This window comes from Cupressus sempervirens, chromosome 3, assembly GCF_028749045.1.
Source record: "Cupressus sempervirens isolate cs-2001-9-10 chromosome 3, ASM2874904v1, whole genome shotgun sequence".
In the NCBI taxonomy this organism is placed as follows: Eukaryota; Viridiplantae; Streptophyta; class Pinopsida; order Cupressales; family Cupressaceae; genus Cupressus; species Cupressus sempervirens.
In genome coordinates, this window is record NC_143120.1 from 617,060,721 (window position 1) to 617,085,583 (window position 24,863).

Genomic DNA, 24,863 nt, shown 5'->3' on the forward strand with positions numbered 1-24,863 from the left:
AGTGGGTGATATTATAATGTTCCTCTAAACATTGGAATGACAATGAGAATATCACTGCAAATCATAACTTCCAAAAGGATTTGTAAGTGAGATATATGCCTCCTTCCAATTGGTTGCATACAAAGAATTCAAGGAATTGGAGGAGAGGAGTGAAACGTATAATCATGATAAGGTACACAAATATGATAAAGGATAGAATCATAATATGATAGGCATGTAAGGATATAGGCAATATGTTATCATGAAAGCACATGTAATAAAGGGAAGACAAGAATCTACCCTATGTGATGTAAAACGAGGACAAATGATGAGGTAAGTGCAATCATAAATGCTGGATAAGGATCATGTAAGCACAAACAAGATATAAATATTGTGAGCATGTGTAATGCCCCCAGTTTATGAGCACCCAATTTTTTGCCCTAGGTTACAATATTTAATTAAAGCAAGTAGGGTTTAGAGATACCTCTTTACTTCGGTTGAGACCCTGCAAACAAGTTAGGAATCATTTATAATCATAATTCAAAATTAGACCTCTTAAGTTAGAAATAAAGATCAAATCATTAGATTGCTTGAATCAATTTTAAGATGTCTCAACCATAAAAGTGATAAAGTAGGGTGACTTGCTCAGGTGACTTCATGACCCCTACACTAGGCCTGAGAGCAGATATACAATCTCTCGCAACCTCATGTGGCCCGTGACCTCCATATGAGGTGGAGTACCTAATGTGGCGTCCTATCATCATTTTCTTCAATCTTGCCACTTCTATCTTATTTCCAATGATTGAAAATCCTTGTGCATTTGTTTACTGTGATAGAGGTCAGGTGAGGAATATTCACAACAAGGTACCCACATTGTCCATCCTTCGTAAGCTTAAAGTCCTGTTTGTTCCTCTTTGGTTTTCCTAATTGTAATCCCTCACTGCAGTTAGAATTCAGACATAGTATTTCACACATAAATCCCATTTTAAATATGAAAGATGCCAACTAGGGTTTCACTGGAAAGATCTGATTTTGTTTGACAATCTAGCTTTGACCAGCGAATAGAAAGTTTTTTGGGGATTTTATAATATTCTATTTTTTTGTTGTTTTGTGATTTTTCCCAAGTATTTTGGGTTTCTGAATAGTTTTGAACAAAATGGAAAGTTGACAACTACAATTACAAAAATTCTGAGACACTCAACTGCAACTAAGGATTACAAATCTGAGAGCACTTATTTATTGAATATTCATTTTTTGATACCAGTATGCTCAAGAAACCATACCAGGCAGAGGGGAAAACCAACTCTGGAAATTCTGAAACATACAATTATGAAAAATTATTAAATTGCACCACTCTAGCCAACAATATGCTGATTCAATTCATAATTTTTACACTGCTCCAGCTAATGATATGCTCAGAAGGTGAACTCATCATAGTTTTCCCACTTCTAATGCCTCACTGCAGTCAGAAATCATACATAGTATTTCACACATAAATCCCATGTTAAATATGAAAGATGCCAACTAGGGTTTGACTGGAAAATTCTGATTTTGTTTAACAATCTAGCTTTGACCAATGAATAGGAAGTTGTTTTGGGATTTTATAATATTCTGATTTTTTTGTTGTTTTGTGATTTTTGCCAATTTTTTTTGGTTTTCTGAATAGTTTTGACAAAATAGAAAGTTGACAACTACAAATTTTTTTTTTCTGAACACTCAACTGCATTACAAATCTGAAAGTTCTTGTTATTGAATATTCAATGTCTGATACCAGTGTGCTTAAGAAATCATACCAGGCAGAGAGGGAAAACAACTCTGGAAATTCTGATACATACAGTACTGAAAATTTATTAAATTGCACTGCTCCAGCCAACAATATGCTGATTTGAGTCATAATGAATGTGTACTACAATTGCTCCCCAGAATATTACAAATTACCCTGGTACTGCTTCTACAAGCTGACAAGATTGCTGTTGACAAATTGCAGGCCGGGTGGGTGTGTATGAGAACCTTTTAAATCTGTTTTCTTGCTAGGGGATTATTTCCAATCTTCAGTCATGCACTCTATAGCTGCTATCTGTAATTTGGATGTTGTAAAACCTAGTACAACAAAAAAACTTGCCCAAACACCCTCCTTCAAAGGCTGACATCAGCTCTTGGAGGCTGTACAGCTGGTCTCGGGAGCTTGAAACCTTGCAAATTCTCTGATCTATATGAAATATGGTGAGTTTCTGGTCCCTCTTGCACTAAAATGAATTTTCAAAATCTTTTCTCACATCCAATCACAAAAAGTCCAATGAAATTCCAGCTCTAGAGGAATGACCACACTGAGGAATTCAAGGGATTTTGACTTTGAATTTCGGAAAATGCCGAGAACCCTCAAGTTGTAGCTTCTTACATATTTGTATGTGTTTCAATCATAGATATGCAAAATAAGCTCCCAAACACCTTTTATTTTCATCCCAACCCCTAATTTAAAGTTGGGTTTAATTTGCCTCTTTATTAATCACATGACTTTATATTTTTTGCCTCCTTATGAAAATCCAACCACATGGGGCAAATTATTATTAGTTTAAGTGCTCCCCTTTTATTATAACAATATGTGATATCACCGAGGTAAGAGGGCCGAGAAATTGTTATAATTTATTTTATTAAGTGATTATACTATCACTTTATTATTATTTTGCTAGAAGTCATAACTTAGGAGATATTAATTAATTAATAAAATGAGATTCGAGGCTTCGATCTGGATTCCTTTTGAAGTGCTGTGGTCATTGCTACTGTCTGAAACCCTGCAGGCTAACTGGCAGTTCCTCCTAAAATTTAGGGTCATGTCTTAAAAAAAATAGGAACCTCGCTCAAGATATTGGAAACTCCTCCAGAGGTCCCTGCTCTACTATGTTGTCCCTTGGGTAATGCTCCTGTCAACAGTCAGTTCTATCTAAAAAGTAGGAGATCGCCCTAAAATGTAGGAACTGTTGTGAAAATGCTCAGAAGGACTCACAAGGGCCCTACAACACTCTCTGGACTTCCAAATGAGTCCCCTAACCATATTGTTGGCCTATCAGAACATAGGTGATAGGCCAACCTGCTACTCATTTCTAGTCACCTGGAAAGGGGACATTACAGTCCTCCCTTCCTGGAGATTGCTTGCCCACAAGCAATGCTTATCCCTAACAAACCAAATACAAAGCATTGATTGCTCCCGTCCACTCTGATCTAATCACCATGTAGCCTCAAGTCCCAAAATAACCCCATCAAGATCCCACATTAATGTATAACCCCTACTGTATGGGATGTAGGAGAAGTAGACCACATCATCACAATAGAATATCCATCCATAAATGCAGAGCATTCGTATATCATGAGGATGAATGCTCCCGTGCTTTGAGAAGTCCACGCAAACAACCACCCTACCAAGTTGTCATATCTTGGGCCAACAACTAAAATGATATCCAACATGTCATCTATCTAGTGCCGATCAAAGGGAAATACCTTATATTCAGTCTTCCATGAGTGAGCCAAGCATATTGACATCCTTGGTTAAAGATGGATTCGTAGATTTGCAGTATGTTCCTATAGTGGGCTAGACTGCTAATATTCTCACCAAGTTCCTACTTCTAGAGAAGTTTGTTTAGCGGGCTTCTTGGTGTCGTAGACAAAATTGACCATTAAGGGAGGGTATTAGAATAAATATCCTTAATATCTTTTTTATTATTATTTTAATGGTCAATATTGTAAATCTTGTAAATACTAGAATGTTTCTAATATTGTAATTATTCTTTTGTTATTAGAATGTTTCTAATGACAACAATTGTTTCGTAATAGAAACATTATTTTTGTAAAACTATTGAGCTTCTTGCTTATTCATTAATCTATTAAATGTTTTACCTAACTAATACTAATTAGGATTGGGTCTTTCTCAAGGGCATTAATTATGATCCACAAATTTCCTACCCCCAACTTAGTCATATTTTGTGCTTTAGCTGCTCTTGAACTTGCAAGCATTACCTTCCATTCTACTTTGTTAGTGGCTGTGCTTCCAAGGACGAGTGAGCACCATACAAATACTCTCCAAATTAATTAACTAAAAATCACATCTTCTCTAGCCACACCTAGGTTTACTTTTGATGCACCATCAAAATTCTTTTCTACAAATCCTTCAAAAGGGGACATCAATGTGTGCTTGTTTCATCCTTTCTTTCCTATTCATTTTGAGGTTGCATGTTTCCTAGAACAAAGGCAACTCAATATACAATTACTTATTTTCAAAGTTGTTCTAGAACTTGCATAAGATTTCAGTTTTAAGTTAATAGCATCCAAGAATTTTTTGGTATGTACATAAATTGATTTGTAGGATTAATAAAAATGCTCTCAATAACATTTAAAATGTATGCCACCATTCACATATGATGGGATGTGATAATAGATTTGTAATTATTTTGTCATTTTCAAATATAATCAATTAAATAGCATGAGAAAATAATTTGTCTCCAAAATGTATTGTCTGACAAACAATATCCATATGTAATTTTTCTTGTGATTCGTTATAAAAGTCAGCAATGCAATCTATATTAACATATGTATGTGCCACCGTAGAAGAATCTTGTATATGAAATGATTTGATATTGGTAGCATGATTTGGAAATAGTTGTGTCTGGGGTTGTGGCATGAAAGGTTGCCTTCATCGACACTATATGAATCACACTATTATCAATTAAATCTTGCAACCTATGTTTTCAAGCCATTAAACCTTGAGTGCAATGCCCATTAACACCATGGAAGTTGCAAAACTCATTCTAATCATAGTTCTTAAGTAGCCATCTAGTTGGGTTTATCTATGAGTAGGTGGAAATCTAATCAAATTAGAGTTAAAAAACTGTTAAGTCAGTTTCTTAGGGCTCTTATAACTTCAGAAATTTCCTAAATAAGGCTTGAGGATGGCATTCTTAGAAGTATTTTACACATGCACATAGCTCTTTGCTTGTGTAGAACCATTAGCTTTTGAAAAAATATTAGAATTTTGGAATTCTTCAAGGGCAAGAAAACGTGGAGGAACCATGAAAAGGTGATGCATGCTCATTGTATTGGATGCAAGAAATTTTATTTCACAATTTATTGTATGAGTACACGTCTATAACAGAATAAAAGCTATTCAGTTAATTTCATTTTTAATAGGAAGAAGGTGTTCTCCAGGAAATATGGTTTTTAAGTCTATTCGATTTTTAACACCGCTTAAAAGTTTGGAAGTGAATAACAGAACCTTCATAAGCTCATAATTATTGGGCATTGAATCAGTCAGTCAATTGTTTTCAGCACTTGTTAACACTGAAATGTTGTAGAAAAGCTATAGCTAGCTCATCAAAGGAGCCGATATAACTTGGAAGTAAATAACAGACCATTTAATAGCATGATACCTCAATGTTTTTGGAGATAACTTAGTCAAAAAATTATCCTAATATGTGAAATCCAAACATACAACATTGGAAGCTTATAAATGAGCATTAGGATCTCCTTTCTTTGGGTATAAGTCAAATATAGGTCCACAAAACCAATAGGAAATGGATAGGTAACAATCTCAAATACAATGATGTGTGATGTGGAGGGTTGTGTGCAATAGAACCTCTGTTAGTATGAATACCATCACCTTTATTCTTAAGTTGAAAAAATTTCTTAAATGGTATCCAAGGAGGTGGTGGTAGTTGTGCTCTGAAGCTCAGGGTAAACAATAGATGAAGTTGAAGGGTGAGGAATAAAGGGTAATGCAATGGTAGTGGCAAGAGGAGACACACTAAAAGGAGGAGTGGTATGTGGAAGGATGAGAGACAAGTGAAATGTATTGGAGAGAAAGGTGGTGGTAATTGGTAGCACTAGAGATATGAGTGAGAGAGGAAGGGTTTACACAAGTATTAACAACATGGATAGGAGATGCCATGTAAGTGGTAATCGCGGGAAGAAGCATAAGGATTGGAAGAGGATGAAGTTGTAGTGAGTTGATAAGAAGGCACATTATTGGAAGAAATCATGAGAGTGCTCCTACTATGAAGAATATATGTATAATGAAGAGCACTTGCTGATGCCTCGGCCAAAACCATGGCTAATTGTTGAGGAGAATTTTGAGTTAGTGCATCAGTAGGTAATTGTCTTGATCTTGCTTAGATACATATGCATCATGATCCTCAAAATTGTTTTCAAGACTAGTGGTGGAGGCAGTGCAGAAGAAGTTGTTGTTGTGAAGTTTTAAAAACTTGGCCATGAAATTCATATTCTACTGAAAACAAATGTTAATTTCTTTTGGATTGAATTATGTAGTAGCCTTCAACATTGTTGGATAATGTGAAAATAAAGTCTGATTCTGAACAATTCCTAACAAACCTTTGATGGCTTTCGTCATGATGCAAAGAAGTAACAGATTTTTCTTTAGGATTCCCTATTCAGTCCTTGCGTTTTACTGTTGCATCCTCTTTGTTTCATGCTGGAGGCAGTGCATAAGAAGTTGTTATTAGTTAAGTTTCAAGGCCACTATGAAATTCATAAGCTACTGAAATTAAATATTAATTGTCTTGATAGACAAAAGTTTTTAAAACCAGAGTGCAAAATTCAACATTGTTTTGGGTCCACAGTGATATGTACTGGTAATATTTAAATCTTTCATATGTTTACTTAAGCCAAATTTTGGGAATTAGTCTGGAAGCAACATTTTGCAGTAGTAGATCTGTCTTCAAAACCATTTTTTTGCATATTTGAAAGTTTCTCCAGGCTAGGTATATTTTCATCTAAAGCACAGAAGTTATTCTCATCAAATATAGTCCTATGCTGACAAACTTTTCAGGTAAAATTATGGAGGAGCCTTTAACATATTTGTATGAATATGTGCCAATAACATCTGGACAATGCATAATAAGATCACTATGGATGACTATAGTCATGGCCTGAGACACTAAAAAAGTTTCCCCTTGCATTTTAGTACCCTATCCTCTGTGTTAAGGTGGAGGCATACAAAAGCATAGTAGCTAGAAACTCCACCATCCCACCTTGGGTGCACATATAACTGCATCCAATTTGGAAACTTATCTGATTTAGAATATTGGAACCTGTGTGCCCAAAAGATCTTGATTTTCCAACTGTTCCAAATGCTGTGTGATACGATTTTTTAAAAATTTGATGTAAATCTTCCCAAAATTATTTTAAAAAAACTTCATTTATGCAATTTTTTAAAAATATTGGTCTAAACAAAAACTACACCAAATGCGAAAGACAAAAGAAACGTTTTTCTACTTCACTGACCCATTCTTTGGGCTGTCTTCCAATGCAACTCTACTTTTTTGGCATATTGTTAAGCGTTAAATTAACTTATAATTATTTGTGGCACTTATGTGTTTATAACTTTATATTGATTTTCAAGTAATGAAAATCTCCTCTAATAACATAGAAATTGAGTTAAATATACGAGTGTGTTTTTTATTAATGTCATATTCAGCTGTATCCATATTGGAGGTATTAAAAAATGGTCTTCTCTGATACTATATCCATATTTGTATCTGTATTTGTATCCATACAACTTTGTACAGTAGAAATCATGGACTGATTTGATTTGCTCTTAATGCACAAAAGAATATACTGGGCTGCTATTCTCATTCCACTCTGCTTTCTTGCAGTGCTGCTTTTTTGTTATCTTTTTCTAGAAAAACTCAAGAGCTAAGATCAGAGAGCTGAAATTTTGCTAAATGATTTGGTTTAATAAAATGTTTGAATCATACCCACAATTAGTGTCAATGATGGAGCGGGGAAATAATTCTCTCAAAAATTTGAGATTTGCGTCATCTTTAAACTCTTTGTTTTACTTAATCATAATTTGGTCGGATTGACTTCATAAGGTTAGAGATTTCTCTTGCGTTCTCTTGTCTTTTAGTATAATCCTTTTGAAGATACGACCTTGCCAATTCCACATCCACAATTATCTTCAGATCAATTTAGAGTAGAAACTCTGAAATACCATGGGGTTCCAGTTCATGCTTGATTATGCATATTCATTAATGTGTTCAATCAGTCCCTATACATGGATGATTCAGTGTTCTACTTTTGGTTTGGAATTTCATGAGTTACAATTGTAAATATAGTATGCATTTGCATTGCAGAGGTACATTTATTGATCCCATTTACAGTAAACCTCAATTATCTCATTTGATTGTATTTTTTGGAGAACTTATTGCCAATGTTTCTGATGGCATCTTTTTTTGGTGGTCCAGGTTAGCTTCTTTTTTTTTGAATGGCAGGGGATGGGAAGGAAAAGATAATGATGAATAGAGAAGAAACTTTGACAGAGCAGAAAAAGGATTCAACGGAAAATGAAAATAGTAGTATATACAAGTCTGTAGAGACCAAGGCTGTAGAGAAAAAGAGGTGGGGAGATGAAGAGTTGGATGATGATAAGGCTTCTGATGCAGTAGATGTAATAAATTCTATAAATATCAATGAGGCAGCTACTGTAGATAAACCTGAAATTGTTCTGAAAAGTGATAAACTTATTGAGCCAGCTGACTCAGATGAGTCACATATCAAAGCGGTATGAAATTCTCAGCATCCCCTGCTTTGCATTTTCTTTATTCTCCACTGACATTCCCAACGTGGGACATTTGAGTAATTGTCCATTTGGATCGAGCTAATCCTTCTGCTAATTATGTAGAAGTGACATTCTTGGGATTTTCATTTTACCTTTTCATAGGCGAGAAAACTATTTTAATGTGGTGGCCTCTGTTCTCATTTTTGGCTGGAGAATTCTCTGCTTTGGTGGAACTGCCTTTATTTTGGATGGCTGTTTTAATAGCACATGTAGGTATGGTTATGTGCTGTGAGCTCAGCGAGTTTCCTTTAGTGACTAGAATTTTAACCTGGATGAGTGTAATTAGTGAGTGCAAGAGGTTGAGGCCTGAACAGGTCTAGCTCAAAATCATCAAGACATTTGAGTCTCAGTTTTGCAGAAGCCTGTATAGTGGCTGATTTTGGTCAGTTGAATGGTCTTCTTTGTCTCCCTTCGCATGTCTAGCTAAAATAGCATTTGCTTGTTGGGTTTGGCATAAAGCAAGTAGAATTGATATCCTAGAATTAGATCTTTAGGTTTTTCTTGAGCATCCACTGTATTGTGTACAGGCTGATAATGAAGGAAAGATCTACTTCCATTTCCATTTCATGCTTTTCTTTCTGCAACCAATTCGTTAACAATGTTGTAGGAATATTTGTAAGCATTATCCACATTTCATGGCTTTTCAATTATTTATGATGTTTAGTGTGATGCTGTTCTTTTTATTTAATAGTGAAATTTTCTTTAAATGATCAAATTCGTGTGCGGACATCCTGTTGGAAATCATTTTTCTTGATACATAAGCAGAGTGGAGTAGATTGATCAGAAGATCAAGACTGCAGAATGTCGGGGCCCTAGAAACATCAATGTTGAACACGATCCAGGCCATATGATCCCAACCTTCAGACCTAAGGGGCTGTGCAGGGCCATAAGCCAAATAGGTTCTTAAAACCTCCAAAACTAATTAGTATGACCACATGGTCGATTAGGATACTGTTCAAATCAAACCAAACCCCACAAAAAATAATGCTAGGTCAAACAGAGAATACCAAAACTTGGGTTCCTTAATTTTTTTCTCTTTTGAAGCCCTGTCCCTTTGAAGTTTGGAGTGCTGTCAAAAAAGTGCTCACCTATGCTGCATCACCCTGTCACAACTTGCTTGACAAAGTTGGTTGAAGAAACTCCCAATCCAATCCAGGTGATCAATAAGCGCCAGAAAATGCAGTCTCTTAAGCAATTTGCAACCCCTTCGGCTCTTTATCTGTGTTAATCTAGGTCATGCCCAAAAAAATCCTTCATGAACGGGAGTCTGTCTACCTCAGTTCTTGGTAAAAGCTACTCTTGGAGCTCCCTAGTAGAGGAATGCCAACCCTTGGTTGAGCCAAGATGATTACATCCTCCATTCCGACTGGGCATTCATTCCTTATCTAGATTCTCGTCAATGGAGAAAATATTGCTTTTGGTTCATTCAGATCCAACTAACCAACAAAACGAGAGGCAAGGTTGTAGCCCTATAATGGCCATTAGGTGCAAAACTCTCATCCTAGAATTATTGTAATGGCTAATGTTTCCAATCTGCCGGACACCCATTATATAGACTTGTGAGGATTTTACATCATTATACCATTGCAAATGGAGATCCCTCTTTTTTGCTTTTAGCACTAGTAATTGTCTTAGGTAGTCATGGGTAGCTTTAGTGGTAGCAATCGAGGAAGGGATTTTGAGCAATTTTGGCCTATTGGGAAGTCAAGTTTGTCAGGAATATGTGCAAAAGCTAGGCTAAGCTTGTCAGGGAGATGGAGTTGAGATCAAATGATTTGTGATGAAACAAGCTAAAACCTTGTGATAACCCTCGTTCCAGCTTCAATTTAACTTTGAAAGCTACGATAGGTTGTGGGAGGTAACACTGTTAAAGGCCGTTTAACCAAAAAATTTGGCTTTCTGGAACTTTTTGAAAACCCCCAAAATCATTATAACCTCTATGAAACTGTAACCTATCACAAACATCCTGAATAGTATATATATAAATCCTCCATCCCTTTGAGTTGGAAAAATGACTAAGTGTTGAATTGGGGAGTTAACGTGCATGCAAAATTCCCAACACTAGGTCAGAATCCAACCAAGTCTTTGGAAAAATCCCAACACCCCCAAAATTCTGTTCCTGTTAGTGACAAGTTTCAAGTGCAATTATAGGAGAGAAGCGAAGGGAAAGTGCAAAATGATGGTTTTTGATGAAAATTAGCTTAGATTTAAAATTTGTCCCAAGGACATGGTGCAATCCGCATGTCCCTGGGAAAAATCCCTAGGACATGGTTCAAAATCCCAATAGAGGCCAAATTTATACCTTGGCTAAATGATGCAATCTTCCAACTCCAGAGTTGTCTAGTTTCATTTGCAACCAAATTTGCTGAAGGGTGGTCTAATCAATAAGGTCTTGGCAAGGAAAATGTAAGTGTTGAAAATACCCCAAGGACTAGAGGGAATTTGCTTGTCTCTTGGGAAAATTCCTAGTGAGGCAGAGGAATCTGTGTGTCTCTCAGGAGAAATCATATTGGGACCCTGATTTTCGTCCCCCTCTTTTGGTCTGAAAATCCTAGCTCAATTACAAAATTCACGCAAATGGAGATGTCTCAAAATGATAGGAGATGATTTGATATAGTTTGAAAACTGGATTCAAGTGAGAAAACTGAAAATCAAATTGAAAAATGCATGCAAATGAAATTTGTCGTGGAAACCAAAATGCAAGTGTTGATTGGGGCGAGTAAGGTTGAAATTGAAACAAAGTGATGATGGAATAATAAAGTGGAAAAAGTTTCCAATAAAGCAGCAAAATCCACCAATCACTTGGGAAATAACCCAAGAACAAGAGGGAACCCACCCATCTATTGATAAAATTCCCAAAAGAGGTCTAATTTACGCCCTTCATTTTCTTGACAACCAAAGGCCTAATTGGAAATGTTAAGAGGGGGAAAGGTGATTGAAGGTTGAAAGTGACAATTTGAAGCTCATAAATAGACAAATTTTGACTTAGGCATGGAGATTCAAAGTTTGGTAGTGAGCAAATAAACTCCTAGGATTGACTGCTCAATTGGAAAATCCCAAGAACCATGAGATTTTTGCCCTATGTTGCGAATCAAAACATTAAGGCATGGATGTAATGAAGGTGATGATTGCAAAGGGCATGATCAATTGAACTAGAGGGTGAGGAAATATGTGAGTTTGCAAGGGTGAAATTGATGCAATCAAGTGACAATAAAATTATCCAAAGAAGAGGGTGGATTCCGTCCTCTGCTTAGGATTCCAATCCCTTTAGAGCTATGAATTCTGCCCTTACATAGAAGGCAAAAGCCCAACACATGGGTGATTTCGGCCATGGATTGGAGGAGTTTAGAAACATGTCCTTGGCTTCTAATTAGAGATAAGGAGGTTGAGAAAAAATAAAATTTGGGCATGATATAACATAAAACTTGTTTATTTTTCAGATTTTAAAATGATTTCATTTCAAAATTTGCAAGAAGGATCTTAGACTTGAAAATCCATTTTTACCTCCTTGTTTGATGTTTATGCAATGTAGTTTCATGAAAATGCTAAGATTTCTGATGTTCCATCATTTCATGAACTTAATGCATTTTTTCCCATTATTTTGCAAGGTAAATTTGGAGCAAGGAGAGACTTAGAAAATGAAGGATGGATGCTACAAGCTCAAACTCAAAGACTTTAAATAAGTAGATGCAAAGTCAAGTTTTTTGGAATCATTGTTGCCGTTACACCAAAAGCTCGAGCTGTCAATGAATGTTACAATAGCTAGAGACAAGGATCCATGGGAGGCAGTTAAGCACATGTCACAAATCTGTCGGTCTATGTTGGACAAAAGCATCAACCTAGAGGGGATGGAGGCATCGACCTCCCAACAATCGCCCCCTCAGCATGACCTAGGGGATTTGAACTCGTAACCCAACACTCTGATACCACTTATTGGAATCATTGTTGCTGTTACAAAAAAAGCTCGAGCTGTCAATGAACGTGACAATAGCCAGAGACAAGGATCCATGGGAGGCAGTTAAGCACATGTCACAAATCCGTTGGTCTATGCTGGACAAAGGCACCGACCTCCCAACAAAGTTATCAAAGGAAAATATAAGATCAATAGCAAGAACAATAATAAGAAAAAAAATCAAAATCAAAATTTGTAGAAATTTAATTAACATGAATTTTCTTTGGAAATCCAAGGCTGCTTTGAAGGAATCCAAGTGCATGAAAACTTCACCTCTTCAAGAGGTTCAAGATGCAAGGTCAAATCATGACAATGACAAAATTCGAGAAGATGAAGCAATTTGGGAATATGCCATCACCATTGAATGCTTGGGAATGTTGAGTATCAAGAGACTTTTTCCCATCATAAAGAGGTTGATCAAGTCTACAAGATGAGGATTATGAGGTGACACCTAGTTGTCTTTAGCTCATAAAAAAATCCCAATTACAAGCACACTCAATCATATCACACCTAGTGTACCATTTTCTCATTAGTTCTCGAAAACATTGTGATTTTCTTATTGGCCCACAAGGTGGTGCTTTTAGGTAATTGGTTGATATTATATAATTTCTAATTAGGGCTTGTGGGAATTTGTATTACATGAAATGTTACTAAAAAACTCAACCTACAATCTTAAAAACTAACAAAAAAAGTTAAAAAACACATTAGAAGGTTAGTTTGATCAGTGAAGTGGGTCCCACTGGGTGTGCCAAAATCTATTGCATAAAATGTAACTAAAAGAACAAACATAAGCAACTAAGCGTATTCCTACATATTCAAGCAAACCACAAAAGATATCAAAACACCTACATGTAAACATGATGAAATGAAATGAGAAACAACTTAATTTACTTCTACATCAGACATGCGATGCGAACCTCAAGAATAATTAAGTGTTGTTGATGTTGCAAGGTAGGTGCATGGTTGCTCAAAAAAACTGGTAGCATAACAATGAAATAAGATTGCTTATGGAATTAATAGAAGAGCTCTCAATTTATAGGATTTTGAGATCAAATAACAATGAAATAAGATTGCTTATGGAATTAGGAGGAGAGCTCTCAATTTATAGGATTTTGAGAGCAGTTGACAATTGAGATTCAAAGTTGGATGAAGGGCTGGGATTGCATAGGATAAATGATGTGGATGCCATGCAGAGGCTAAGTGGATTGCAATTTGACTATTCAAAGGGTCAAAGTTGCTCACACATGTGTGAGCAACTTGTGATAGTGATGAGTCAATCACAATATCTAAGAGAGTGAGAGGACAAAGGTTGCTCACACGTGTCAGCAACTTTGGAAAATGATGGCTCAATGACAAGTGACATACAAATGTGTAAGGGTATATAAGATGTGTAAGGCGTTATAAGATAGTTTGCAAGATTCACACGTAGCTTGGATTTTCTAATCCCTTGTTTAAGGTTGTGCAAATGATTAGGGAGTGATTAGGTTTGTTGAGCGTGGAAAATATTTTCCATGAGTTAGTTGACTTGAGATTTGTTTAAGGGGCTCTATTTTTTGGCTTGGTTTGCTTTTGATAGTCAATTTCTAGGTTTTTCTTGAGTCATTTGACACAAGTGGTTTGCTTTGTCATTTGGTTTGCTTTTGTTTAGGTATCTACTTGGTTAGTTTAGTTTGAAGGATCTCAATTTGTGAGAAGGGCAAGGTATTATACAACACACTCTGGTGTTCTTTCGAGTAGACTTGTTTTCTTTATTTGATGGAAATCTCTATGTGGGGTTCTCATGAATTGGAGATTGATTTTCTAATAAGCCTTATCTTTTTGAAAACTGTTTGTCCTAAAGTTGGATGGGGTCATAGTTGAACTTTGAGTACCTGAGTCTTTCGATTACAACATTTTACTCACACTTAATTGCTCTGTAGTGAAAATCATACACCTTAAGCGCAATTGTGTTTTTCCAAACCCTCTACAAACTTCACTATATGTAAGCCAAAACAAAAGATTGAAAGAAAAGAAAAGCAATATTAAAAGAAAGAAAACAAAAAATGAGAACAGTAAAGAAAAGTGAGGCGATTTGGCTCTTGGTGTGCAAATATCTTTGCTGGTGCTACTCAATAAGAATTACTAAAGGTAAAGCAATGTTCGTAGTTGACCACATTGATAACCTTGTTGGGGCTATGGACGTTTGACTGGCAACGAGGCTCTTTCTAGGATGCTTTTGGAGTAAGGATACCTAAATAGCTAAGCCTAATGGATCTAAGAAGCTTTCTAGGTTTTTGTTGAGCGAGGAATGAATACAATTGCACATGATGGGTAATTGAGGATGAAATTTCTTAGCTCAATTTGTGGTTTCTTCCATTTTGAGTGCATTTCCTAGTTGTTTGATGGGTGGAAATCAAAGGCTCTTAGTTCCAAACAAGTTTTATCCTTGAAATGTTTAGGAATATTTCTTCGAGTGGGTGTTAGATGTTGTGAGGATTTTACACCATCGACCCATTGCAAGTGGGCCCCCCTCTTTTTGCTTTAGTAGTAGGAGTAGATGTCTTAGGTGGTATTGGATAGCTTTAGTTGGTAGCAATTTTTAGGACTCTAAGTTGAGTAAGTAATTTGAGCAATTTTGGTCTATTGGGAAGTCCAATTTGTCATAGATGCACAAAAGCTAGGCTAAGCTAGTTAGGAAGACGGAGTTGAGATTATGTAATTTGTGATAAAACAAGTAAAAACCTTTTGAAAATCCTTGCTTCAACTTCAATTTGACCTTAGAAAGCTAGGATAGGTTGTGGGAGGTAACATTGCTAAAGGTGTGCTAAATCTTGAAATTTGGCTATTTGGATTTTTTTTAAAATCCCAAAATCTAAAATCTTTATTATAACTCCTATGAAGTTGTAACTTGTCTCAAACATCTTGACATTATCTATACAAATATAACTTAAAGTAGGTCTTTAGGGTGGAGGCAGAGGCAGGTGCTCTTGGATGCAGATTTTGGCATAGGTGTGTTTGGATGTTGATTGGAAACCACTCCTAGTCGGTTGGATTCACATAGTAACCACATAATGACTTACACATACATGTGGATGGTTGGGAGTGGCTTCCAACCAACATCCAGACACCTCTAGGAGCCTCCGCTACAATCCAAACGTCCAGAAGCACTGAAAAGAGGTTTTTGGACTTTTTTTTCACCTCAGGGAAAATGCATATTTTAATCTAATTTTTGCTTCTAAACCCTAAAATGACCCTAAAGAGGCCATTCAACCACTTTGTCACATTTTGTTTGCATCTGTACTCTTTTCTCATGTGCTCTCTATTTTGGCATTTTGAAGGCAAGGTGATTATTTTCAAAGAGGATTGTTCGTAGGGCAAGAGATGGCTTCCACAAATGAGTTTTAAGCATCTAAGATAAGCATTTGATCCCATTCTTGAGTTCTTTAATGCATGTTTTTGAGATTTGGAATATTTCTTTCAAGTTTGTGAAGAAAGTTTTCAAGTTTATAATTTTTCTTTTGATAAAAAGGAAAAAAGCAAGAAGTTTAGCTATCCATTTTAGTAGTTTTCTATTATTTTTCTGCACTTATAATATTCATAGTTTTTTTTTCTAATTTAAATTTATTTAATTTCTTATTATAGGCATATTAAGAAATTATATTGTATTGTGGAAGAATGACCGCCTCCGATAATTTTGAAATTGATGTAGCATTTCCTTTATGGAGACATACTGGAAGAATGGCACAGGTTTTCGAAGGTGGGTCACATCTTTGAAAGTGTAATTTTTGTCAAAGTAATAATGGCAAACCATTCAATAGCTCTTTTGCTTGGGTCAAACTTCATTATGGGGCTTGTTGGTAAAATATTTTTAATGTGCAAAGGCATAAATGGGAGGGGGCTATCTAATGCACAAATAGTTTATTTGTAAAAGAACAAGAAGCTGCTGATAAATTGATAAAAAGATCAAAACATAGTTTTTATTAACCTCCATTCTCAAGGAAAACAATGTAATTACCTATGAAGCCAGTTGTATCCTCCAAACACCTATTCTCGCAAGTACCTATACCAGGAGTAGAAGAGGAAGAAATAGAAACTATTGCCTGCAAAAGAGGTCCATTGGACACCGCATTTAAAATAGAGGCAAGAGAGCCTGCTGCTCAAGCCATTGCACGTTGTCTCTATGCCAACTATTTTCCTTTCAATTTGGGGAGATCACCATATTCGAAGGAAATTGTGGCAGTCATAAATAAAGCAAAATGTGTGTACTGTTTTATTGCAAAAGAGGGGTTGTGTAGAAAGAGCTATTCAACCAATTAGAAATTCATGGAAAACTTTGAGTGTTTCTATTGTTTCGGATGGATGGAAACATAGAAGAAACTGACCATTGATTAATGTGATTGCAGTGCCACCCAAAGGGGCAATGTTTTCGAAGGCAGTTAATTCTGAAGGGGAAGTGAAAGATTTACAATTTATTCCCAAGATTCTCATTGAGGCCATAGAGATGGTGGGTAGTGAGAATGTAGTTTAAGTGATTACAGATAATGCAAAACATTACAAGGGTGCATGTGCTTTGGTTGAGGGCTGGTATAACCATATTTTTTGGGCACTATACACTCCCTAAACTTGGTCTTGCAACAAATTGACACCCAAAAAGATTGGGTGAAGCAAATATACCAAGAGGAAGAGGAGATACAAATGTTTGTAATGAACCATGACATGTCACAATTCATATTCAGATCATTCTCCGATTTGGAGTTGCTAAAGGTAAATTGTAATTATTAAATCTCATTTATTTTTTAAATTTGATTATATTTTGTCATGTTCAATTATCAAGATTCAAATTGTATCTAACTTTGCTTAATATTTATTGACATATTGTTATGATTAACTTACTTAGGTGACTAAAACCCAATTTGCATCTCATACTATTATTAGTAGACAACTTGTCAAGGTGCAAGGGGCACTAAGCCAAATGATTATTTCTAGCTAGTGGGGTATATGGAAGGCTTTGAATTTAGAGAGGGCACAAAAGGTCAAGGGAATGATCTTGGATGACAGTTGGTGGGCTCGTGTGCAATTTGTATTAGATTTCATGGACTCTATCATGACTATGCTTCGCTTAGTTGATTCAAATCAGCCTTGTTTGGGGTGTGTCTATGATGGTATGGATACAATGGTAGAGAAGGTAACACTTTCTATAAAAGCACATGAGGATGACCCCGCAAAATGTGAAACCTTATGCAATAAACTTGAATCAATCATTCATCATCGTTGGTAAAAGATGACTACACCATTGCACCTCCTTGCATATGCCTCGTCTCCAAGGTGCTATAATGAGGTAGTACTGGGCATGCTAGACAGAGTAGCACCATGTGTGGATGAAGAAGTTGCTAGCGGGTGCTATAAAGCTTTTGCAAGATTCTTCCTAGATGATGATACTCACAAAAAGGTCAGGATTGAATGTTGGTTAGTTCCTTCAGGAGCAAGACATTAGTTCTTTTGCAATAAAGGACCAATGTGACATGGTTTGGTACCTCTATGGTCAACCGTTTAAGCATCTACAGCCTTTTGCAATCAAAATTCTCTCACAAGTAAGTTTTATTTGTTTTTTGTTTACCACATGTATTCTACAATTCTTAAAATTGGTTTTCATTTTTATGTTTTACCTTAATTAATTTTGTAATTGTGGACAATGTCTAGGTTGCAAGTTCTTTTGCTGCTGAACGGAATTGGAGTACATACTCCTTTATCCACTTAGTGAAACCTAACCGGTTGGGCTTTAAAAAAGAGGATCACTATAAGGAAGGTGCAGCCAAGCTTTGGGATGTAGAACTTGAGTGAGCAAACATGGATGCAACAATTCAAGATCTTACTACAATCATGGATGATGATATTGATAACATCATGACACTTGGTGTACCTAGCGCAAGTGGAACCGCTTTCAATTCAAATGATCTTGAACTTGCAGCAGTTGGAGGAGTTGGAGATGAGGAATTTTTTGCAAATCCAAATGATTCAGATGCAGATTGATAAACATTGAATGATGAACTACATTTTGATTTTGTAATTGTGATCATTTGCTGATTTGCACTGGAATCATGAACATAGATGTATATGATATCATTGATATGGTTTATAATCTTATTGAATATTTGAATATGTATTGGTGGTTACAAGCTATCAAATGTTTTAATTTTGTATTTTTTTCATTTCTTATTTTACATATATATATATATATATATATATATGTGCATTTGTACCCCCCCTTTAAAAAAAAAAATCTCCCATTTGCATCTAAATCGATAACTTACCTTGAATGTTATATATATATAAATCCTTCTAGCCTTTGAGTTGAGCAAATGATCATGTTGAATTGGGGAGTTAACTTGCAAGTGAAATTCTTGACACTAGGTTGGAATCCGACAATGTTTTGGGAAAAATTTCAATACTCACCATAATTTTGTGACCCTTAATGACAAGTTTCAGGTGCAATATGAGGAGAAAAGCAAAGGACAAGTGCAAAATGATGTTTTCTGATGAAAATTGGCTAAGGTTTAAAATTTGTCCATAGGACAGCAAAATCCGTATCTCTTTGGAACAATCCTAAGGGTTGTTGATGTTTGATGGCTTCAGTCGGATAATCCTGTATATATAATTACATATGAGATATAATTTATATATATTTGTGTGTTCTTTATATTTGAGATATAAGGTTATTGTTATATGAGGGATATTATATAATATATGTGTGTGTTTGTGTGTGTGTGAGATTAAATTTGTTATTATATTAATTATTTGATTAATGATTAGACATGTCCCTCAATGGGACATGTCTATTCATGGCCTATGCTCAATATAAATAAGAGGATGCTGCATTTGAAAAACACATACCACAAATAGGCAGTGCTATTACATCTGCAATCGATCCTTAGAAAAATATGGTATTAGAGCAGGTTCAATGTAATAATATGGCATGAAAATCAAAGCTTCTTCTCTGTGAATACAAATGGTCTAAAAATCCCCATAGACAATTAAGTGCACAAAATCAAGATCTATGATGATGCACAGTGTTCTCGTAGAGCCTTTGCTATGCAGGGATCAAGCTGAGTTATGAGCCCAAACTAAATACAGGGTTTATATAATGCTCGTGTCTGACTCATTCCCAAATTGGCTGTTGTTGATGCAAAAATAAATTGTAAGTCGCGGTCTGTTAAACAACCATAGTGAAAAAGTATGGTCGAGATTCCACATAGAGACTTTGAGTGTTTGGGATTTGCGTCCACTATGACATTACAAAAATAATGCCACCCATAGTAATTGAAACTGTGCCAAGAAAAATGTTTGAGGAGCCGCCGACTGTTGGTTGGATATGTTGAATACAGGAGATGAGTTTATTTATAAATGAAATTTCCACGGATTTATGCTCATGATTAAAGTGGAGTTGATATTTCATAAAATATTTACTTCAGTTCGTAGATTGTAAATAGATCATACAAATAAAATACAAATTTGCTTACCATGTTTTCATGAGCTTGCTGAAATTCCATGCATAACGACATGCTAAATATTAGTAATGTTCTAATGGAGAAAATTTATCTGATTTTTTTGTCTGCCTTAATTGTGAAAGCTCTATATTTTTCACTTGTTCGACCTCCAAATGTCTTCAAAAGTGGTTGACACTTCCGAGAAGAGATGGCACTCTTTCTCGCCTCCATCTTTTAACAACGATCCAGTGCTATAGACGTCAAAGATTTTCTTAATGTCCTCACTTCCAATGTTATTGGACAAATGACGTTCAGCATGAGAATGTTTGATGACAATAACGCAGAGGCTGCTCATTTCAGGTTGTGCTAATAGAGGAGTTCTTAGCAGAAAGTGGTTGTTTTAGGATTAGGGATTTTGTTCCTTTGTTAGACTAGACTGGGTTGGGCGGTCTCTTCATAATGCAAAGAGCTTGAAGAAGAGTTTTTGGTGAGGAAGATGGAACAACAAAAGCACCTCCTTTTGTCTAGAGATGACAATGACCGAAAGGACTTCTTGCAAATTCTGTATGAACTCAAATCTTTTATTGGCAAAGAGGGATCTTACTTACCATGGTTGCAGCAGGAACCGACATGGCTACTCGCATGATAGAATGGGTGACCTTTGAGCTCATTCGCCTCCTCATCCGATGAACAAAATCAACTTCTTCATATTGGAATCGCTTTTGCGCATTAGACAAACTCAATCTGATTATATTAATTAAATTTGCAATCCTACGTGGGCATCCCTGAAGATAATGAAGAGTTGGAAATAGTCAATATTTCACTAGGGCACTGACATGACTGTCACTATCAGGTTTATAGGAAATTGAAGACTGGTCACAGATAATGAAAGCCTTAGATCGTGATGATAGTCTCATAGGAATGAAAGGAATATGAAAGGCTGTGAAGATCATCATGCACAAAGCGGGTCATGTAGGAATTTGGCCCACTAGAAACAAAGGTGTATAGGAAATGAAGGAAGGGCGACCACAAGTCATACACATAGGTCAACAAACAAGAATGTAATTAATCATGTATCTATGAGCTTGGAGGTTGGAGCATTCATCTATCAGTAGTGCTCAAGTGAATCAAATATTGTCTAAAGGGCATTATCTTTTGACTACAAGAGGTAAGTATTTTCTGATTATGATATCTTGAAAGCTACCTTTGTATTTCTAATACCTACTATAAGAGCTATTTGCTGCGATCTTTTCTGAGAATGTTCTTGGAGGAAAAAGAGGAGGATTAGAATTCAGAGGGAGACTATCATTTCATTAGAGGGAACCTTGAAAGAGAGGGAGCAAATAGAGGATATGATCCAATCAACCTTCGGTGATCTTGGTCATATTGATTCAGAGGGAGTAAATTATGTTGAGATGGATTCTTCAGTGATCAATAAATTGTAGCAGTCAAGAGGACTGTGATTCATGAATATACCTCGTGATTATGTGATGTTAATGGGCCTACCCCCTTTGTACATCATGAGGAAGTGACGACTTCCAAATGATGTCACTTGTATTTGCAAAAGTTACTAAAACGTGACGATCTTACAATAACTTAATTTTTTATTATGACAGATATCTTATGATATCTATGCAGATCATGATAGATCATACTTTGCACGTTGGATGTTTATATGGTAAGCATTATGAGAATGTGTGTGCACATATCATATAAACATTTTTTTTAGTACATGGTGAATGGTATGCAAATTGATGTTTTGGAGGGCCATTACATAGAGTACTTGGTGAATATCACATGACTTGATGTTTTGGAAGGCCATTACTCATAGTACTTGGTGAATATCTTGCATCTCAACAATTTGCAAGGCTATTACTTAGAGTATTTGGTGAATACCATTGATATTCTGGGAGACCAATACTCATGATATAAGATGTAATATTAAAACTTTTTGAGTACTTGGCGAATATCGAATGTCGATATTCTGGGAGACCAATACTCATGATATTAGATGTGATATCAAATCTTATTTGAGTATTTGGTGAATATAATGTGTTGATATTTTGGAAGACCAATACTCTTGATATCAAATGTGAAGTCAAAATGGTAGCTATCTTCTGATCAAAGATATTCTTAAAATTTGTCATTCCTAATATTACCAATGGTGTAATATTTGTCATGTTTATCCTCCCTAGCTAAGAGGGAGTGCTGATGTTTCATAGCTTCAGTCAAATAATCTTGTATATATGTGTGTGTGTGTGTGTGTGTGTATGTGCTCTTTATATTTGAGATATAAGCTTATTGTTAAATGAGAGAAATTATATAATATTTGTGTGTGATTAAACTTGTCATTATATTAATTATCTGATTATCAAATAGACATGTCTCATGAAGGGACGTGTCTATTCATGGCCTATGCCCAATATAAATAAGAGGATGCTGCATTTGAAAAACGCATACCATAAACAGGCAGTGCTATTACATCTGCAATTGATCCTTAGAAAAACAACAAGGACATGGCAAAATCTGCCCGTTTCTTGGGAAAAATGCCAATAGAGGCCAATTTTTCACCCTTGCTAAATGAGACAGTCATCCAACTTCAGTCATGCCCAATTTCATTTGCAATCAAATTAGGTGGGGGGAGGTCTAATCAATGAGGTTTTGACAAGAAAGTGATTAAGTGTTGAAAAAAATCTCAAGAACAAGAGGGAGTCTGCATGTCTCTTGGGAAAATTCCCAGCAGTATCCTGATTTCTGCCCCCTCTCTTGGCCCAAAAATCCCATCTCAATGTCAAAATTCGCCCAAACGGAGATGTCTCAAAATGATAGGAGATGATTTGACATAGTTTGGAAATTGGATTCCAAGTGAAAAAACTGAAAATTAGATTGAAAAATGCTTGTGTACATGAAAAGTTAGACCTTATCACGAACAGAGCAGATTAGTTTAGGCATGAAATTTGCCCTTGAAACCAAATTGAAAGCATTGATTGGGGTGAGTGAGTTTGATACAAAGTGATGATGGAATAATTAAGTGGAAGGAGTTGCCAATGATGGGGCAAAATGCAGCGGTCTCTTCGGCAAAACAATAGGGAATCTCTCCCATCTATTGGGAAAATTCCCAACAGAGGTCTAATTTTATCCCAAGAACAATAGGGAATCTCTCTCATCTATTGGGAAAATTCCCAACGGAGGTCTGATTTCTGCCCTACATTTTCATGGCAATCAAAGGCCTAATTTGAAGTGTTGAGAGAGAGAAAAGTGATTGAAGGTTGAAATCAAGGATCTGAAGCACACTAATGGACAAATTTTGAACTAGGCTTGGAGAGTTGATGTTTGGTAGTGAGCAAAGAAATTCCTAGGGTCTAATACTATATTGGGAAAAATCCCAAGAATCATAGGATTTGAACTAGGCATGGAGAGTTGATATTTGAGCAAAGAAATTCCCAGGATCCACTGCTCTACTGTAAGAAATCCCAAGAATCATGAGATTTCCCGTTTCCGCTCAATTTTGGGATAAACATCAAGGTGCAGATGTAATGAAGGTGATTATTGCAAAGGTCATGACCAATCGAACCAGAGGTGAGGAAATACGTGAACTCTCAAGGCTGGAATTGATGTAATGAGGTGAAAAAAAAAATTGTCCCAAGAAGCAGGCAGATTCCACCCTTTGCTTGGGATTCCAATCCCTTGAGAGGTATGAATTTTTCCCTTACTCAAAAGGCAAAATCCCAACACATGGGTTATTTCCACCATGGATTGGAGGTGTTAGAAACATGTCCTTGGCTTCTAATCAGAGATATGGAGGTTGAGAAAAAAAAATCTGGGCATGATATATTAGAGAACTTGCTTGTTTTTCCAGATTTTAATATGATTTCATTTCAAAATTTGTAAGAAGGATCTTGAACTTGAGAAAATCTATTTTTACCTCCTTATTCGATGTTAATGAATTGTAATTTCATGAAAATGTTCAGGTTTCTGATATTCCATCATTTCATGACCTTAATGCATTTTGTTCCTTTATTTTGCAACATAAATATGGAGCAAGGAGAGATTTGGAAAGCTAAGGATGGATGCCACAAGTGCAAGCTCAAAGACTTTAAATGAGGAGATGCAAAATCAAGTTATCAAAGGAAAATTCAAGATTGAGCTCAAGAACAATAAGAAGAAAGAATAATCAAAATCTACAAGTGGAAGAAATTTTATCAGCTGAATTTCCTCCGGAAATCCAAGTTTTCTTTGAAGAATCCAAGCGCATGAAGACTTTATGTCATCAAGAAGCTGAAGATGCAAGGTTAAGTCATGATAATGAGAAAATTTCCAAGATCACTATTGAAGGCTTGGCAATGTTGAGTACCAAGAGATATTTTCCCATCATTTAGAGGTTGATTAAGTCTACAAGATGAGGATGATTAGATGGCACCTAGTTGTCTTTTTCCATTTAGAAAATTCTAGTTGCAAGGAGAAAAGATAAAACCTGATCATTTATTGAAAGTGAAGTTTGAAACTCATGTCATTGACCCATTTTGTTCTTTCGATTAAGCTGAACGTATTTACCTACCCTATGTAAGTTTGGGTACAAGGACTAAACATTTAATCATATCACACAAAATATACCATTTTCTCATTGGTTCTCAAAAACATTTTAATTTCCTTATTGGCCCATAGGGTGGTGTCTTAAGAAAATTGGTTGATATAATGGAAACCCTAATTAGGGTTTGTATGGATTAATTGTGGCCCTTGATCTTGAATCGATCTTGGCCCTTCATTGTAATTGAGCAACTATAAAAGGCCAACGCCTTCTCATTGTCCCTTCATTGTAATTGAGCAACTATAAAAGGCCAACGCC

The 24,863-nt window shown here is 35.9% G+C and overlaps 1 protein-coding gene across 1 annotated transcript in view; it reads left to right on the top strand.

Moving 5' to 3' along the window:
- The window catches only part of LOC149568183 (DEAD-box ATP-dependent RNA helicase 38-like), a 62,358-nt gene that overhangs the window by 8,656 nt on the left and 28,839 nt on the right, over positions 1 to 24,863 (top strand). The window contains exon 2 of the mRNA XM_089821182.1: positions 8,229 to 8,545. Within this exon, the coding sequence (XP_089677308.1) occupies positions 8,249 to 8,545 (297 nt within the window). The 5' untranslated portion in view covers positions 8,229 to 8,248. The remainder of the gene's footprint in view (positions 1 to 8,228; positions 8,546 to 24,863) is intronic.